The 20,947-nt window shown below is 42.6% G+C and overlaps 1 protein-coding gene across 1 annotated transcript in view; it reads left to right on the plus strand.

Annotated features, from left to right (window-relative positions):
- Nucleotides 1–1,015: 1,015 nt before the first annotated feature.
- Nucleotides 1,016–20,947, plus strand: part of LOC117561708 (collagen alpha-1(XXV) chain) — a 144,303-nt gene continuing 124,371 nt past the window's right edge. Inside the window, exons 1-2 of the mRNA XM_034239309.1 lie at nt 1,016–1,654; nt 1,740–1,809. Of these exons, the coding sequence (XP_034095200.1) occupies nt 1,358–1,654; nt 1,740–1,809 (367 nt within the window). The 5' untranslated portion in view covers nt 1,016–1,357. The remainder of the gene's footprint in view (nt 1,655–1,739; nt 1,810–20,947) is intronic.

The raw sequence follows: 20,947 nt of genomic DNA on the forward strand, positions 1-20,947 counted from the left end.
AGAGAGATGTCAATCAAGCATCATTATGTGATGCATTGTGGGAATAGCTTTGCCTGCAAACTATGCAAGAAAACAAAACAATAATGTCAGTATCTTGCTGTCTCTGTCAACGGATGCATTTAAAGGTCTTGAGGATTCCTTTTTAAATTGCGCTTGATTTGTGGTCATTGTAAAAGTAACCAGGATTCATGTTGTCATCTTGAAACGGGTGAACAGTGTAGGGGTAGATTCTGATTTGTCTAGTTGCCAAAGTATGCACATTAAATTCAAATGGCAGTTAATGCTTAAACACAGAGAACTTTGTTGCATTGATGGTTAGACTTGTAAACAGATGATCATTGCACCATTCAGGCACACTTCACAGTTATTATGTGGATTATAGTTGATGCAAATTGCAAACATATTGAGACTAAGTCTTCACAATCCTCACTCAATCCACGCAGTTTTGCAGTGTCATGCAATGTGAATCTCTATCCACTGTGTGCATTATCTGCTCTTTTGCGTTACCCAAATCCACTAAATTAGATTGTAACTTGAATTCGAGGCATCTATCAGTAGCAAAGGGACATACTGTGTGCCCTCCTCTGCATGATGTCTAATGAACGCAATCAAGATCTATTCTCATGTGTGCACGCTTTGGTGAGTGCTTCTTTCCTCCCAGAGCTTTTAAGATGTTCGTGCGTTTTTACGCAGCGCCATGGCCATTGACTACGTCAACGTTGCCATTCTTTGGCTGCAGAAAATAAAATTCAAACATAAATTATACCCACGAATTATTTACTATGCGTTCTCTTCTTTATTGCCCTTACAGTAAAACATGTTTTCTTTACAAAAAGCAACCAGTAATTGCATTTTTACGCAGCGTCCTGTTTGAGATGTGACAGGAATACAATATAACTGCACTCCATGTCAACTAATGGCAATAGTGCTCGACTGTAAAAGCGCACAAGGAGCGGGTCAATACATTATGTTAATCAGTCAGGACAGATTGGAGGCGTGTTGTTGCCGTAATGAGGGGGAGCATGCCTGCACCGTGGAAAAGCTCCGAGTGGTAAAGCTGCCTCTGCTACATGCACACTGCCTTCCATTTCCCCAGCCTCTCTTTGTACTTTATTGTGCATTATAGCAATTTCCTCTGCAGCTAGACTACTGTGCAAGCGCTCGGTGCAACAAGTTAGCAGGAGCCGTGCGTGTGCAGGTTGACTTGGCTCCACTCATCTCTCTGTCGCCACAAAGTCCCTGTACGTGAACGCGTCGTCGCAGGCACACACACGCAGCACAGTCACATTGTGCCATACATTCGTGACTCCGCGCCAGATACAGTTTGCTCTCAACACGCGCGTGTAGTTGTAGTTCAATGGAGATCTCGGAGGCAAGAGGAGCATCTAAGTGCGTGGAAAAAATGGAGAAAGAAGTGGCGCCTCAGAAGCGACAACACTGCCGCACAACAGTGGTGAACATTATCTCGTCTTTATGCTCAGTGGCGTCCATCGCCTTTTGCATTCTTCTGAGCATTAACACAGCTGACGTGAAGAACCGGGTTGTGGATTTGGAGAGTGGGAATGACGAGCACACCTTGATCCGAGCCCCGGGCTACTCCATGGATGATTTTAATTCATTGATTGAGCAACGAGTGGATGTTCTGCTCTCTCAGGTAAGATTCACCCTCTTCTTTAATTGTTTTACTTTCCCCTAAACACACACTTTTGAATAAAAACGTCATTCTTTTCACATTTCAGCGCTCATATGAACAATTTGTCAAGATCCGGACTGCCAGACAAGCATCTCCTGAATGCAGCTGCCCTCCAGGTACATACAGCTACTTTTCTCCCATTGCATTGTGGACATGTGGTTTTCTGCAGGTGTGTGAGACTGGGGTTAAGCCTGTGTGTGAGTTGGTGTTAGAATGAATGGAAGCCTTCTGATTCTGCCTTTTAGTGTATTTAATTGAAACCTGATGGTGGCAGTTTGCATGGGCAGTGTTGATAGTTGCTATGAAGGATGCAGACAGCTGACTGCCATTACACTTAACAGAAAGAAAGGCATTTAACAGCGCTCTATACATAGAAGTGCTGAAGGGTTGTTTGAGATGTTGTCTGCTCACTTGGAAAATAAATGTTGAAATTCACATTTCCCACCAGTAGATGGAAACATTTATTCCCTCAGCTTTCTGCTCATTTTTTGGGATGGAGTCGAGGTTTGGTTAGTGAGGCAGTGTGGGGAGATGTAGCTCGAGAGTTTGAGGGAATGCTGCACAATGTTACCTAGAACATCACCTTTTTTCATGTGCATCGGTGTAAGAACTCATTGGGAAAAAACTGTCAATGCTGCTCCTGATATTTGAGCTCCATTATGCTTACAGAATATGATGAGCTACTTACCAATTTGAATGGAAGTTAATGGTTATTCAGCTTTTCAATTAAGGCAAGGCAAGGCAAGTTTAAAAATGAAAGACATTAAGAAAATGGCATTTAAAATCAGTCGAGTCATTTCCATCTGTTAAACATCTCAGGATTGTGGACAAACATTTCTAAAATCAATAATATGAATTGGTGGATAACTGGTCCTACTTTTTAACAAACAAACCCTAAAACCAGCCATTGGATGAAGAAAGCATTTTGTCAAAGCTAAAACCGGGATGGTTAGCTCACAAAAGTTGGCATTTATGAGATTCATGCATACACTTGGATATGTGCATTTCTTTAGGATTCCACTAGATGTGTATTTTTTCTGTGAAATATTGTTGCCTCTAAAAAATTGCACATTTGGGATAAAAACGGAATCCTTGAAATCAGAATAAAGTGTAGTGTGTCACCTTTTTGTAAATACTCAAAATGTACATGCAGAGATGTGCTCTCATTGAGGTACATGTGAACATTAGCTTGTTCCTGCAGACTGCTCTCTGTAACTGCTGAGCCACAGTTAGACTGCATGCTGCAGGAAACTGACTGGCATGTTTTCACAACTTTTGAAAGTCTGATGCACCCGTCCACATCAGAGCCTCAGTGGGCTCCAGCTGGGGATGTAATACAGTAAGTGTGAACATACTGCAGGCGACCTCAATGGAAAGGTTATGGCTGTGACATTGTGCAGAGTGGAAGCCTTGTGGTTGGATTTTTCGGATGGACAATCCAGGTGTCAGAAAGCATCTGTGCAGCAGGAGTGATGTTCCCTTGGCAGGAAGCTGACATCTTACTAACACCAGGGACTGTTCTGTTGGGGACCATGACCCCTCTGTGGAGACAGAAAGCAGTCCTGAAAAATACATTCATTTAAAAAAAGAAGGCCTTGATTTAATAATTCAAGTCTTAAAAATGCTACATTGGAAGAATGATTTCCTGTTTTTACTGATGTTGCATTGTTAAATCTCAACACACTTCTGTTTTAAGAAGAAAGAAAAGATATACACCTCTTGTGTTAACATCATGCAGAACCAGAAAGACGGAATATTTGCGAGTCTTACATCTAACCGCCTTAATCCATGAAAAGATTCCCACTGCCACAAACATAATCAAAGTACCATTATCATAATCAAAGAAACAGGGCTGGTAAATGCAATAACTCTAAATGAATCAGCTGCATTTTCTTGTTTTCACAAGTGATCTTATCAATTGCAAATGAGTCATCTGCTGCTGAGTGGAAATGCCTAAATTAATGAGCCACAAGTACTGAAAGTATTAACCATAATGAGCCTCTCACAATCACGCTGCTCTCTTTTCTCAATCCCTATCATATGCCTGCTATGTATTCTCTCCCACCACATCTCTGTAAAGCAAAAATAAAACAACGAAAACATTTCACATCAAATGAAGCGCGACGACACTCAACCCAGGGCGGCACCGAGCTCCATCTTGGAAACTGGCACTCTTAAAAGTGATTACAGTGGTTACATAAAAACATATATATCATCGGTACACTTTGAAGAGTCTGTAGTGTATTTAATATCGTAAGGTTCATGCAGTGAACTTGTGCCATACTTTGGTAATGCTTTGGAGAAGCTATTTCAGGCCAAGTATCTTTTTATGAATGCTGAATGGGTTCACTCAATATTTATCCTCCCTTCTGTCTAGGAGACAGCCCGTGGCTCAGATGTGGCTTTTTTCTTTTCTATGAGGGGAGGACCGTAATGTGCTTTTCACAGTCTTCACTTTATTGCTGTCAAAGAAGATGAAGTGGATGCAAAGACAGAGCAATGGTCCATAGCTTGAGGATATTTTATAGGTTGTTTCTGAATCATAGGAAGTTTTTATCTGACAGTCTTTCTTCAAGTCTATTTTATTCATGCTGATGTAAGTCCTGGCTAATGAAGGTGAATATTTTTTTTTTCTGGAGCCATTCGTCATTCTAACAGTGTCTGGTATTGCTGCCATTTCACACTCGGTTATTAGCTCCTGAGTGACTGAAAGCATTTTCACACTTTGGCTATGATTGGGTCTGGACCTGAGATTGTGTTTGGCTTCATTAGCGTCATGGCTCTCATGCCCTAGCCGCACAGTGACGAAACGGGTCATATCCGCTACAGTTCCCTATCTTATAGACGGTTCGGCCACACGAGGCCGACAGGGAAACGCGGATAACGATAACGGGTCCCAAGGTGGGTAGATCTGCGGACGCAACACTCTGGGGGGGCCAAACGGCTCCGTGATTACGCCCTATACGATAATTTCCTGATAACGAAAATACTGACGGGCTGTCGGGAGAGGGAGAGGAAAAGAGAGACTCCGTGTATTATTCTTATATTATTAATTATATAGTCGTTATTCATTTGTTTTAAAGCTCAATAAATAACAAAGAAGACCTTTGACCGGCACTTTTATAATTGTGTCCGGAAGATTTAAACTTTAACGGACATGTTGACCGGCGAACAAAAATTCTAACGGAAACTCTGCCGCACGGTTCCCTCGTCCCTTGGAAGGTGGGTGTTTTTCATCTGCTGGTGGACTACCGGAGAGATTTACAGCAGGAGCACATGCTTGCCTCGGGGAGGGAGAAAAAGAGCCAGAGCCCTGCCTCTCCCCACCTCTGCTGCTAAATCCACGCGGAGAATAAACAGAAGGGCAACCATGGCAACCATGGCAACCATGCAGGCTCGGGAAGTCTTCTTCGCTGCTTTTGGTGTATTTTGTGGCGGAAGTGCAGCGCCACTTACAGGCCCGGCATATGTACTACAGCGTCTCCAGCGGGTCGAGCGGTCTCATGTGGACGCGTGTGGATGGAAGACTTTTTTTATATCAGGTTTGTTTCCGTGTGGCTAGGCCCTCAGTGATGCTCGGGCGGTCAACCGCTTTGGTTCAAACTGGAATAACTCAATAACTATTGGATGGATGGCCATGAATATTTGAACAGAAAGACAGTGTCTACAACGTTTGGTGTGGTACTGTAGGCCTTGAGTTTAAAAAAAGGGAAATAGTAGTTACATTCAGTACAAAAGGGACAACAATAAATTAAAAAAACTGGTCCGATAATGCATTAGTTATTGCTTTGTCATGGTCTGAATGTGCAGTTTGTGAGTAAAACGTAGGAGGAGGATGCAACAGGTTATTACAAGAAGATTGTGTGGAATAAAAAGACAATTTCTTTGGTTCTGCTGCATTGATTTATAGACTTGTTTCCATTGTTGGACAATGTTGTATAGCTGCAATGCTAAATTAGTTTTTCTCTGCGCCCAATTTCCTTGTTGAACCCCATTCATTATTTTTCTGGGCTGCACCTTGAGTTTGAAAAACAGTTTTACTTTATACATTTGGTGTAAATAGTCCTGGGTTTAAGGGGGAAAGCAAAACCATCAAACATTTTTTGTGAATTGTCTGAAGTCACACCCACTGGAGCGATTGTTTCAGCTTTGGCGGGCAGTTTTGCTTTGAAATTTTTTGTGTAGCGTCTCCTCCCCTGAGATCTGCATTCCATGCAGTGCCTGTTATTTTAATGGGACTATAATAAAATGTGCAGTCAGCAAGCACTGGTGCTTTGCTCTTTCCCTGTTTACTCACCCATACACCTCAAACCCCCCCTCCTCTATTTCCTCTTCTACCACTCTACAGCATTTCTTGAAGTTAACACTTCAAAAAGCCAGGCAGTTAAACACCGCCAATGTGCTCTTGAGAAAACAAACAACTGGTAATGTGCGGGACTTTTTTTTCTTCCCACTAAACACCCAGCGCTGGTTGTCACAGGCATGTCTGCAGCAGGGGGTAATTTCAGCTGGCTGCTACGTCTTACGAATTTAAAATAAAACATAGGCAGATGCAGCAATATCTGTTGGGCTCCTTTAGTGAAATCCAGATTTGATTCACTTCAGCAGAGACAATCCTACACACATGGAGGCCAAGTCTCTACCTAAACAGTCCTTTTCAACTTGTTGTGGCCAGGCGGGGCTCCACTCCCTCTCCCCGCCTCACAAAGTGTGTAATCCCAGTGGCCTGATACAGTTACAGTTGTGCCAATCCCCTCAGATATCCTCTACTCACTGCGCAACTGGTAATTAATCACTGACAGCTTTTTGAGTTTAGCCCTCTGTGTGGTTTGGTGCTGGGAGGTGGCCTAATGGCCATGTAATTACTGAGTGCTAGGTAAAGCTGAGCAGACTTCCAGGTAGCCACTGCAGCCAGCTGCTTCTGGTTAGGTGAGTCAGGTTAGGCTGCCTTTGTGAGTGACTGAGGCCGGAGACGAGAGCTGGAGCCTGGAAAGCCTTGCCTGGAGGCAACGATGACGGATTTTGATTGCTGCTAAATTGCTTAAAAGCATATCTGCATCTAAATCATGAGCATAATGTACTCCACTCAGTGAAAAGCATCTAGCAGGAATCGTTTTATGCATGAAAAGCTCGACTCATTCAGCTCAGTCCCAATAAATGAACATGACGTGATTTATCACAATGAATCATCCGAAGTGGGGCATTTGCTGTAATTTCAATTCTCACACAAGGTTTAGTATAAAGGGCAGGATGCTGGAAATAGCACAGATGGTCTCTTTATACCTTTGACACAGCAGGTTTTTATGGCAGATGATGAGGCATGCCGGCTGAAAGCACTGGTAATGACTGGGGTTTGAACTCTTTCTCCTTCTTATACACATTAACCTGAGGGGACACTCTGAATGGAGAGGAGATGACATGATTTTTACATGAGCGATGTCACAACAGCACTCCGCTGGAGATTGAAGTCCCTCAGGCTGGATGAGGACAGGGCCAAAGGAACGGAGGAGAGTCGAGGCGCTCGTGCTTAATGGTTCGTCTTGTGTCTCCTGGCGATGGCCCTCCAATCGTTATCTTTTTGTGGAATATAGTAGGAAGCTTTAAGATCCTGTCTTGGCTGCTTCTACGGTTAATACTTGGACTTAAATGAAGGGGTTTCCATCTCTTCAACATAACGGCACACCCCACCAATGAATAAAATAATTGTCTTTCATTTTATTTGACATATTTCAAAAGTAGACGCCAGGGTTCGTTGCACTCCCTGCATCATCAAAGCATAAAGTTGGACAATAAGATTCAAAAGATGGAGCAAAGTTATTCTAGCGTGGGTTTTTTTAAGAAAATGATCATTCATGTTGTTTGATCCCACTTAAACGCTTTTCCTGTTGAATGGCTTGCTTTCAAATGTCTGATATATGCAGTGTATCCATTTTGTTGTTGCTCATGAAGATGCTGTCTTTTTATCTTGTTTGGAAGCACATTTAAATATAGATGACAAGACTGAAGAAGGTTCGCGAGTATCTTAGTGTCTACACCTTTAAGCGTCACTTTCGTGGGGGTGATGCAACATTACCCGTCCCTCCTCTGCCCTGTAACCCCCGGTGCAGGATGGGAAATCCCGTTCTTGGTTCCCTTTGATGCTCCTTCGTCAGAGCTGGGTGGCATGTCCTCCACAAAAGACGGCTCACAAACTCCCTGCCTCATCTGCCGGCTGCCCTCTGACACTGGATAGCAAGTTTCAGTCCTCCTCCGACTGAAGTCTCCTTTGTGATGGCTTAAGTTCACCCTTCCCTCCACAAGCCCACCACCCTGACCCACCGAATATTCAAAGAGACTTCAACAGACAAGGGGGACCTTTTCATATGTGACACCCATGTGGAACAGCTGCTCTACTGTTCAGTATGGAGATTTGAATGTGACTGCAATGGCCATTAAAACGTTGGTCTCATCTTGAAGGTTTCTTGTGAAGTTTTTCACCCGCTAGTAGTGCTGTTGAGGGGTTTTTTATGAGTACGTCCCCGTTTGGTTTATCTCATGTTGCATTTTGCTTTACTTATAAAGATGAGATATACTTTATTGATCCCAAATTGGATTTATTTACCCCAAACATCTATTTGAGGAAAGACATGCATTGGCTGTTTATTTGCACGATTAAAAAAAATACACCAACATAACAAGATAAAAACTCATAAACCAGGCCTCTACCCAAAAAAAGGTACAATTTCAAAACCAAATAATTGTTGCTGCACCATTCGAACAGTATGGTCAAAACAACAAGCATGGATCCATCCTGCCTTCTATCAACGGTTCAGGCATCTAAACTCCACAGCCCACCTGAGTATTGTTGCTGACCATGTCCATCCCTTATGTCACAATGTGCCGTGGTGCATCATGGATGTTCAGCTGACCAATTTGCTGCGACTGCGTGATTCTATCATGTCAATATGGACCAACATCTCTGAGGAATGTTTCCAGCACCATGTTGAGTCTATTCCACGAAAAATGAAGGCAGTTCTAAAGGCAAACCCGGTACTAGCAAGGTGTACCCAATAAAGTGACCAGTGAGTTTATATAGAGTCTCTGTGAAATGTTTGTGTTTTAAAAGTAAAACATATTTTCCAGTGTCTGTCATCGAATTCAAATCACCAGTAAAGCAGGACTATGCCAGCGTTCACCGGTTTCATGGAAATTCTGGGCTTCAGACGAGCGAAGAGGAACCCCTGAGGCGCTCCCCACATGCTCCCTTGCACCCCCCTCCCCACCGCCTGTGGCTTTGAGCCCCCGGCCTCTCTGCACCAGCAGACATGGAGGATGGGGGTTAGGGCCACAGATGCTGCTGCTCTGTTCTCCGTCAGCCTAATAGAAACAGGCACTACAAATACAACAGGCAGGAAGCTGTAAGTGTGTGTGCCTGGCATTCAAACTATGGCTAATATGGACGTGCCACTGTTCATGGGCATCCCTAAAAAGATAATTTAAAAAAGAAATGCATGGATGGCGTTTGCTGAGTCTGTTTATTATACGTGTCCATAGACTTAAGGCTCCATGTTGCGTTCTTCTTAAAGGAAACATCTTGTGTTGATGGTAAATCTATTAAATTGAAGCGATGCATTTCACTTTGCTTGCTTCATAGACAGAGGATGTTTTCCTGGTTGAGCCAGCAGTGGCTACATTTCCCACAATGCTTTACGTGCAAGCTCCTAATGCTCGCATGGCCCCAACCGAGTAAAGAAGGGAAAATTAGCAATAACTCATTTTAATCAAACAGTTAATGGCCATGGCCGTATCCACCATTCAGTTCACCGAGGTCCGGACCTCGGTAATATTTGTCGAGCTGTGTTTACAAAACTTGTGAAATAATTGCATTAAACGGGGTTCTTTGTAGTACTTCCATTTACTGACGATGGGGGCGCTGCATAACTACGTAGCCTCGGTTAAAGCAAACAGAAGAAGACGACAATTATCAACAGACCACCGCAGCTCGGACTTGTACCCTTATACATCCATGCTTGTACCGGAGCAGCGAAAGAGTGATGAAGTATCTAGAGACCTGAGTCCAGCGGGCTGCTTGTGTTTCTGCTCCTCACAGAACATCATAGGACCAGCAGATCCTGTGTGAACGCTCTACGTTAGTCAGTGGACGTCCGACAACATGCACACTAACTTATATTGCAGCTATAGGCTATACTTTGGTTTACATTGCGTGAATAAACTAGCTAGAGAGCTAACGTGAATTACATTCATCCAATGTCAGAAGGATTACCTTTTAACACACATTGTAATGCTTTTCTTTCATTTCAATTTGAGTAAAACATTGAAGATATAACATTGTATTATTTTCTTTTTACACTGACTCAGATATAGACTACGTCAGTCGAAGCTCAGCTTTGGTAAGAGAGAGACAGGACAGGCAGAGAGAAAGAGAGAGAGAGAAAGTGATGGAAGTCAGGGAGGAACTGCAGGTACAGTCACACGAAAGAATGTAGGCCATCTATTTATCTATAACAATAGTCTTCATTTACAATAGGCATAATTTTAAAACAACATATATATTGCAGTTATGATGTCATAATAACATACAATTGTATGAAACACCATTTGCTTACATCTTTGTTCTCTTTTGAGAATCAAACAAAACAGATAAAAAAAAAAAAAAATGGGCAAACAAACAAGTGAAATGAACTATATTGCTGAATTGCTTTTAATTCACTGGCAGGAGCGACAAGTGAGGAGGAGCAAAAAGTGAACAACGAGGGAGAGATTGAACACAGAGAAAGCATAGAGGACAGAGAGACTAAAGAAGATGGAAGAGAGGCTGCAGGTTATGTAAAGGAGAGAGACATGGAAAATGAATGTTGACAATGTTTTGTGATCATTTTAGCTCTTCTGCATGTCCAGATCATTAATATGTAACAATCAACTGATTCTTATGCATTACACTTTCAAAAATAATTTATGCTGACATTGTCAGCCCACTGACATGGTTTGAAATCAATATATTATCCAATTTGTGACCCCCCACAGGACTTACAAAGCACCTAACTAGATCATCAAAATCTCGGGGGGTATCCCCCGAACCCCCTTAACATGTTTGGACCTCGGTATTTCGGAAATCCTGGATACGGCCCTGTTAATGGCATCCAATTTGGTAAATGTTCCTTCCACTTTAACTAAATGAACAGATGCACTGATTGTGGCACCAGCTCGACCTTGTGTTGATTGCATACGCTAGTGAGAAAAATGACCAGCTATTTGCATGAGATAATGTTCAATCACAAAACACTTATGATGTCCACCTGTTTTGTCAAAATGGGTGTATATGTCAAGGCTTTGAGACACGACTGCATACTTTTTGAAGTCAGCAAATAAGTCCCTTGCCTCAAGCCCATCTAGATGAGTTCTCTTCCTTATTTCTGAATTTAAATAGCAATAACTTTGTCTTTGGTTTTAATGCCCAGGGTTTAAAGCAAGAAGTATTTTTCTACACGTAATCCAGCGTTTCCTGTTGACATTCTGCTGTATTTATTTACGTTGGTTGCAAATCTTGTGATAGAGCTTACGTCTTGAAGTGCCCCTTTTTACATATTTCAAACCATTTTGCAAAAGCAAGCAATCAATTCTTAAGCTATTCAGCGACAGCAGAGAGGGGTTCAAGCGATCTCTTAAAGTGGAAAAAATTAGGGAGGCACTGGCCAGATGATGTTTGCCTCCAAAATCCCCCGAGTGCCACCGAAAGGCTGGGCTCAAAGAAAACCAGACGTTCAAAATGGTTGGATCAAACACTCCTGTGTCAGTTAAAGAACCCCCCCCCGGCTCTTCCCCTGTTCCTTTGTCCACTCGCCATTTACAGTTTAAGATACAAGGAATACTTGCTTGAGATATTTTACCCCCCCCCCCCCACCTTCACTGCCGCTCACCAGGGGAACTTGTTCTCTGCCACCCGACTCTTCCCTTCTCGAAGCTGTGCTAAATGTGACATGAAATATGAGTTACGCTGTAGATCTGGGAGGGTAATAAACATCACGGAGCCAACACTTGAGCCCATGTGCACTCACAACAAACACGCTGTGGCACTCCCGCGGACACATCACACAACATGTACAGTGGAGGATAATCCCAGCAGGGTGCAGCCATGCGTGACAGCCCCTCTGTAACTCCATCTATCGCCAGTGGCAAAGGTTTTTGATGATATTGTGGTTTGGTTAATTTAATTTTCCAAATTAGGAGAGGGAGAACGCATGAAATGGATGGATTGAAGCCATTTATTCTCAATTTTCTCAACAAGCTGTGATGTAAAAAATGGTGTGCAATGCGGTTTGCTAATTAAGGCTTATGTTTTTGCAATATTTTATTTTCCTTTTTCCGCTTTAGCGTACAATTCATCTAGAACATGCAATCAAAAAGGTTAGCTCAAACAAACAAACAGAAAAAGGGCCCGGGGAAGTGGCAACTTGCCAGTTTAACATACCTGGAAATGAAGCTGCACTTAATAGGTCTGTGGCTAAAGATGGATCGATATGCAGAGGGTTTCCTCCTGGTCTGAGGACCGGGACCCCTCCCCTTGTATCTGATGCAGCAGAGGGCAGAAACAGCTGTGTAAGCCACAGTTAAGGCCTGGAAAACCCAGCGGTGAGACAGACAACCCCTTCGCACTTTAATTTAATTGAGCGGTCATTTGATATGGTCCGGGCAGGCTAGACGGCTGGTTAAATTGTAATTTTCGACGGCTTGATAAACGGCGCTGATGCTCCTTATGGCTGCGTGAAAATAGCTTTGTCTAATTTTTAGTCTTAGATGGATTTTGAGGCACTGGCAGTAAAACTATGTGAACTCTGTTAATGGCTGTTCCTTTGAGGAAATTGTGAGAACTCATTCTTTACAAAATAACCTGTCCTTACTTTAATAAGTGGCAATTACCCGTGGTCATGCAGTATTAGGCATGTACTGGTAGAGTAAAGTTATGAGTAGGGCTTTCCAATTCATTAAATAATTGACCATAAAAAGCTTAGCAACAGTAACTAGGTTTGAATTTCTTTGTCATATTTAGTTCCCTGTTTGTAGCACTTTGTTAACTTTGAGCTCCATATACGTTTATTTGTGGGCATTACTGTGCCGGTGAAAAGTTATAATGAACTGGAAATACTGGGTGGAAATGTTATAGAATTATCATTCAGAATACCTCATACATATTTGATGCATTGTCCTTGTGAACACAACAGTATAATGATCATTAACGCTGAATGTGACATCGATATTTTGCACCAAAAGTCAGCGGAGTTGCCTACATGTCTCTACATAATGCTTACATGAATGCATTTGTTTATACTAATCTATTTCTTTGAGGATGCGACCCAAATTCCCTACTGTGGTGATATATAAAACTTGTTTTCAAATGGGTTTCACGCATAAAGTTTCGGGAACGTTTTTTGGAGCACCATTTGAAAAGTATCTATGTGTGTCATGTCTTTCTTTTAAAGATCTCCCCTAGCACTTTACATTTCAAATGTATGCAAAGTATGACATATTTAATAAGGGAATGCCTCATTTGCATACTTTAACCAACTGTTTTAATAAGCTTGTAATACAAAATGTAACTATCATAATGTAAGTAATACACTGGGGAACTTTCTTGCTGTCATATAGTAACCAAACATACTTCTCCTGTAGTGTCTCTCTTTAATCGGAGGAAAAGATTATGTGCAAAAGTAATGCAAAGTTGTGCTCTGAGTCCTAGAAGCTGCAATCAGTTGCCCTCAATTTTAATAACCTCTCTACAAATAAACACGACGTCCTGCTAGGCTTTGTCTGAATCCAGGTTAATGAACCCCCTCCCATGAGCTCTGCTGCTATCTCAGGCAGCTTCACATCTCAGGGGGGGAATCATCTCATACTTGTCACTGAAAAACAAAGCTAAGTGTCGGTATGTTGGCGTTAGACACTTCCAGCTTCCACTCATTTCCCGCAGAGCACTGAATCTACCCCCTGCAGGTGGAGCATGCCCCCGATAAATACTGCAAATTATCTGCATGTACCTGACTGGAGGTGTTGAAATATGTTCTATTGAAGGAAGAATGGCATCTATTTGTAGCTGTCTTCAGTGCACATATATTTATTTTGTGGCAGTTTAGCGACCATATTGCCCTCTATGGCACTTGTTGATGGACAAAGATAAATGATGCAGCCAGTTGCTTAATTGGAGCCATCCCTGCTCCTTAAATTTAACACACTGTAAATGTTTATTGTCTCATAAGTACGCCCCCCCACTGGTTGTGTGCAGATGAATGGATAGGGAAGCTGCAGCAGATGCTCAAACCATACAAACCGTAGTGAGAGTTGGTGAGATAACTGACTCCACTGGGTCATTATCCAGAAGTGTGTGTCGTCAAGGTTATCTCTTATTGTCATTCTCTGAAGAAAAAAAGGGTGTAGGTGATTTGTCCATCTTAGCGGATAGTAGTACTGAGTGTCAGCATGACTGATTTGAAGTGCTTCAGGTAGAGATAATCTCTTTCTCACTGCTAAGAAGCAAAAGATGAGTTTGGATCCATCGCCCTGCCCTTCAAAACAAATGATCTTCCCAGCATTCTCCTTGCCTCTGCTGCCACTGTTATGCATGAAAAGGCCTTTTATAAAATGGCCATAGGAACACATTACGCAAGTCATGACTTTACATCAGCTGATTAGAAATGACATGCGGGTAGTTTGAACTTGCCACAGTCTTTTTGCTGCCCAGGGTTAGATAGAGGCCAGATTAGCTTTTATTCCCCCATAGTAACACATGCATTGTAATATCAATTCATATTGTCATACGCATTCTGACACCCAATTGGATTTCAGCTTCAGCATGCATTCGCTGTCATCTTGCTTTATCCTTTTCTCGGACATAACAAATGAGAGGGTAAGGCTTGCACGCGTGTGGGTTTGCATTCAAATTCCCAGGGTATTAGACTTGATCGTGTACTTTTCTAAAGCAGCTCTCCCACCTATGAACTCAGTCACTTTTTGAGGTGGAGGTCAGTTGGCAGGAGCTGGCAAAGCGTCTGCAAATGTCAGGTCCCAATAAATGAGGGTGTAGGTTTCATCTGAGTGAGAACAGGGAATAACACGACATAACTCAGGGCAACTCAAGATTTAAACTAAAGAAATACAGCGTCCCATAGGAAGTGAGGCGCTCTTGCTTGTGAATGTCAGACCCATAAATCTACATCTCGCCACCCCCTGGATCCAGTTGCAGTTTAGGACAATGCTGCTGGGCTTTATGAAATGACATACTTAATAAGCCCTAAAATGATCATTTGTTTTTTGAATGACGCACCCAGTGTTAAATTCTTCAAGGAAACATGCATGCATCAGTGAGAAAATAAGCCAAATGGAGGTATTTCTTGATGAATTGAAGTCATTTTTATTCAAAACTCTTTCATAAATATTGTCAGTTCTCACAATTGAGTTGAGTGAGAGTTTGTACGGATGTTAGCTTAGCTATGTCCCCAATTTACTTTAATTCGTCCAGATTTCTCTCTGCTTTTGATTGTTCGTTCAACCATAGAGGCAAATGAGAAAATGTTTTCGTGAGGAATTAAACAGAAGGTGCGTAATTCACATACAGACGATAATTTTGCTGATGAAGTCTTCCTTTTAAGAACAGATGGTTGCGAAGTGCTTACCGAACCCTTAGCATGAATACCCAAAGATAGCTCAAACTCATCATCACTGCCTTTTTAAAATCTCCGTGTTAGGTTCACTGACGTAGGTAGTTGTGGTCTCTTGGTAGTGAGACAAAGTCAGTGTGTCGGATATGAAGCTACATGTGAGAGGTGCCGCCTGAGTGAGGCAGGGCGCCGTGCTGACAGAGGTCAGAGCTGCACAGTTTTAGGTTGCACAAAATACTTAAACTAGCCCGCTTTGCTGAGGGCAGTCATTTTGAAGAAGCAGTACAGTGACCTGAATGGAGATCAGTGGTGCGATATCTTACTGTTTTCAGATAAATGTGTGGTTACTTATAGAACTGAGAGGCTGAGGTGCTGTTAGTGCAAAGAGGGCAAGGTTCAAGGGCTTACAAGAGGAGAAAAAAATGCCCTGGTACTACATTTCTCCCTTTATAGTTCGCTGACAGTCTGCTCCAGGTAGACTGCTCCCCTCTGGCCTGTTCTCAGATTAGTGTGCGGGCCAAAGTCAACACCAGAGGAAGTAGAGAAACGACTTCCCTCGTTCACACCAACACTGCTAATGCCTCGCCAGATCTGGTGTCAGAGCAGTCAATTTGAGATGCATCATTGATGCTCAGCACAGAAAATCTGATAAATAAGTTTACATTCAAAATGGGGCTCATAGGGGTCAAATCTGTGCTGAAGGAGGTGATTAAAATATATGGAATAGAAGTGCACACTATGCAAACCTTGCCAGAATCAAAGACACATTTATGGCACAGGATCAATATCTCTTTAATATACTTTTGGCTGCTAGCTAGACAGCAAACGCATCGGAAGGGCTGCAAGCAAATCATCCAACCCAGGACAACTGCAGTTTTATGCAGTTGCCTTTTAATGCTATGACTTGAACAAATGGAATAGTATAGAAGTGCTTATAAGATGTAATCATTTAAATCCTGTTCCTGTAAAATCAGACCTCTAATTGTGCCTAAAAGCATCAATAAAACTAAAGTTGGGGAAAACAAGAGTATGTGCATCTTTGTGCAGAAACCTTTTCACAGAGTTGTACATCTATACTTCAGAGGCCAAAACGGAATAAGTCTGCAAATGAGGCAAATTGCTTATAAAACAGGTTACACAAAAGTCACCGAAACATCATCAAGGCACTGCTTTGGGTCATGTTCAAGGCCCTTCCCTACCCACCCGTGTTTAATTGCCATGTGCAAAAGAATTTCCCATGTACACTCAAACCAGTCAAGTCTGGTGCGGCCTAATAATTGTTCACTCAAATCGCCTCTTTGTGATGCTGTCTGCACCCGGGCTGCCAGGATTTTTCTATTTTTTCCTCTTTCTGCACTCTTCAAATGAGATCTCTCTCCACGACAGTGATGGCTCAGAGGGAGCTGATGCAAAATATCCTCTAATTGACGAAGGGTTATCTGCACAAAAGTACTTTCGCTGCATCGAAGACCTGTCTATCTGTTGCAGCAGCACATTTGACTTTGACATGTAATCTATGATGCACAGAAACATTTATCCCTCCCTCCACCGGCGCCCCCCCCCCCTCTGCTCCTTCCTCTTTATCCTGCTCAAAGCTCTCTGCATTGGGAAGCTGTTCGGGCTGCTATTGACTTGATTTACTGAATGGGCGAGACAAAAAAGTGGCTAAAGTTAAACAGCAATGACAAACACAGAAATGAACTACTGGCAGAAACCCACTTTGTTTTAAGCGGAGCAGCCGGGGTGTGCGCTGCTGATATGGGTCCCCCTCGAGAAGGTTCAAGTCACTGAATCCCTCCTCAAACAGGAAAAAAACGATTTATTTATTTGATTCTTTTTGCTTGAAAAACAGGAAACAAGCAGGGCTTTTTAGCCCGCTCTCTGCAGAGGGGTTTTCTGTGGCTTTTCAGAATGATAAATTATATAAATGTCTTTGGAGGCCACATTAAATGGTTCGTGAAAATAGCAGGCCCTCTGAGAGTTCACTGTGCCTTCTCTGTACGCCATGCTTTGATGCTGGCAAATGTTTTATCTGCTGTGACAAAATGTCAAAGTCCTGCAAAGGTTTTATCCTGAGTCATTTTTCCCTTTGTTAGTGTTTTTCTCTCCAGTGAGCAGGGGAGTGTACATTTTTCATGTTTGGTCATGTGTAGCTTGCTGAGATTTTACCTGCACTCTCTACATCCACTAATACCTTTTTTGAAACTCTACACTGCCGCTGAGATGAAGCAGGTCATGTTTTGCCCAATATTGATGTCCTAAAATATTGAATATGTCAGCTGCGTCTTGTAGCTTGTTTGGATGTTGTGTGTGATGGTGTGTGTGTGTAGAAATGTAAGCTCAGGTTTGACAGACTGTTGGCATGGATCCTAGTTTCTGAGAGTCTGACAGGGGACGTTTTCTTGGTGAGAACACCAAGAAAGCGTCCCCTGTCAGACTCTCAGAAACTCTGGGCTTGAGATGAAACAGAGAGGAGTGTGTGTCTGTGTCTATATGTACTGTGTGTGTGTACCTACGTATAAGACCTGTGCTTCTCGGGCTTGTCTGCGTCTAGGACTGACATTTCCAACGGGTGCTGGTGTAAATAAGTCCGTGAGCCACAGCAGTTGTGGGGAGCAGGGGAGGTCTGCATCTCTTCAATGCCATGCAGGCCGCAGTGAAATGTTCAGGAGTCAATATTTGCCCTCCCTATCAAAGCCGGCCCTGTTTTTGTATCAAAAACCAGACTGTACAGAACACAGTTTGTCCCTATGTCGCTGGCGAAGATGTTGGAATGTGAAGGATGCAGCCTGGTCGCCTTATAATTATGTTTCTCATACAACTAAACTGTTTTGTCAATTGATGAGGAACCCATTATGTCCCAAAATTCCTATAACAGGACACTTACCATGCATGTCAGTAACTTAAATGACACTGGTGTTCATATTATAAGCCAAACTATGATATTACTCAACATAGAGGTTGTGTTGCCTTTCACTTTTCAACCCTAACCACTTTTATAAAACTGGAAACTGTAAGCGAATATTTCCCCCAAAAACTGTAATTTATGAATAAAGTTAAATTGTTTGGGAATGTTATTTGTGAAGAAAGGGTTCAGATTTCACCCGAAGGCTGGAATGCTTCTGTGATTGTTGCAGTTACGAGCTAATTTGTATCTTAACCATAGCAATAAATCAGAGCCAAAACTTGAAAATAAATCTTTTGTTTAGTTGCTGCACTTCCTGGGCCTGAATTGGACCTTTTTTCTTAAAGTTGACCGAAGCCAAATCGGCTGTTATCCCATTTAAATCTTCTTTATATAAAACCTTTAATCAAGCCTTCACATCCATTTTTAACCAACGTCAATCTATCTTTAATCTAATAACATCACATTTGAATTTCAAGACCTTAACTGAAGACCAGACTGCACTTGGTGTCTGGGTCCATCCCTCCCGTCTCTTGAGTGTGTGGAAAAACACTTGATTTGCAGTGTGTGCGGAGGGGTTTCCATCGCAGCCCCTCTCATGTGGTCTGCTGCTCTGCTCCTGTCTGCTCCTTTAAACCTTGCTCTCACGGGGCTCTAAGACAAGACTGTGTCTTGACTCCATCACAGACCATCGCAGCGGATTTTTTTCTTCTTCAAGGGTTTACACAACCTCGGTGAGTGAGGGACGTTCTGTAAATCTACTGAATGAGGCAAAGATTGGTTGTGATTACGCCTCTAGAAAAGCAAAGAGACACCAGTAAGAAAGGATTACACATTGGGGAGTAGAGATTACAGTATGTTGGAAAGTGTAGCAGCACACAGATTCCAAAAGTAAATAGGCTCTCCAAAGCCATTATACAATTGTGCACTGACCACATGAGTCACGGGCTCTGGTTAACACTTGGTGACACACAGCGAGGCCCTGCTGAAATGTTTGTGCCACACTGGTTTTCACACACCTTCTTGCATGCGAAGTAAATCAGCCACACTTTTAAGGTTCCACATTAGCGTGATCTTGTGGTAAACAAACCTAGACGGGCTCCGTTTGCCCGACTCTCCTGCGCTGCAGTCTTTTTTTAGTGTCCTTTTATAGCCTCCTTCCTTCCTCCTCACACTCCAGTCTTCCGAGAGGCCGTGCAGGCACACTGGGGAGTGAGGAAGTCAGCAGGCTTCATTAAGAGAATGCGGCGCACCACGTACATCACCGAAAACAACAGAGACTCTGTTCAGGAAAATAAATAACACTTAAGAAATAATAGTGAGCCAGAAGCTTACTTTAAGGAATGGCTGACGGTTACGAGGCTTCCAGCTGTGGTTCACAGATTTTAATTTTATATTGGCAAGCTGGAAGTGTTGAAAATGGTTTACGTCTTTAATGGAACTCCGTCACTCCAGCTTGAATAAGAATGCTTTGAATTTAACAGCATCTGTACTTGTTATGTTTGCATATGGTCCGCACCGAAGCTTGAACACTTCTTATCCATTACTTTCCTGATATCGTTAATACAATATCTTATTGGCATATACTTAATTGAACTATCCCAGCTGAAGTTAGGTCTGGTGGGTCATGAATCGGCTGATACTCCAAAAGGAATACTAGATCTCCCTGAACAAGTGTGGCACATGTCCAATGTATCTGTACAGCTGCCAAGATGGAGGATTAACACCTTTTCTTTTTAAAATTAGCTGGTGGTGGGGTTAGATATCCACTAAGCTGACACAAGCTCACAGATCCTTCTTGGGATGTCCAACTGTTAAAAAAAAATGAACTTAAAACAGGCAAATTACTTAACCGATCAAGTAACTACCAAAATAGTTGGCAATATATTGTTATTTCTAATTAACCAATTAATTTGTGACAAACGGTAATAGAAAAAATGCCAAATATTCTCCTAAAAACAATAGGATTTTATTCTTTATTTTACACTACACCATTGTAAATTGAATATTATTGGGCCTGGGCGATTTCTTATTAACCAATTTTTTGGAAGAAGAACCAAGTAAGTGAATAATTCCACTCACTCAGAGGTGATATCCGCCTAATGAGGAGGTATTCTGTCTGAATGGGATATCAGTTTCTCCATGAGCTTTGTGAACAGATTGAATCACAATGTAAGGGTCTAATGTAGGAAGGAGACTGAATGGATCCACAGACGGGTGCATGTCTGCGGCACCTCCAGGGTGTTTGGTACTGGAGGGGGGGGGGGGTGGGTAGGAGAAGGTGAGTGTTGGAGCTCTGCCGCTGCCGTTTAGCCAATACAGCGCCAGCTAAACAGAAAGCAGATGATAGAGAGGGGACGAACAAAAAGCCTGGCTTGTGTGTTCCTTCTGTTCTTTGTCTGTGTTTACCCTCGAGGGGTGACAATAGGATATGGCTACCATATTGTGCATAATATTGCCCATGTTGCAGCATAGTGTGGTTCGTCAATTTGTCCGGCTTTGATGGTTATTGTATCATTCATGAGTAAAGCCAAACATCCATCCATCCATCCATCCATCCATCTTCTCCCGCTTATCCGTGGTCGGGTCGCGGGGTAGCAGTTCCAGCAGAGAGCCCCAAACGTTCCTTTCCCTGGCCACATCAACCAGCTCTGACTGGGGGATCCCAAGGCGCTCCCAGGCCAGAGAAGAGATATAATC

This window comes from Gymnodraco acuticeps, unplaced genomic scaffold (genome assembly GCF_902827175.1).
Source record: "Gymnodraco acuticeps unplaced genomic scaffold, fGymAcu1.1, whole genome shotgun sequence".
Taxonomy (NCBI): Eukaryota; Metazoa; Chordata; class Actinopteri; order Perciformes; family Bathydraconidae; genus Gymnodraco; species Gymnodraco acuticeps.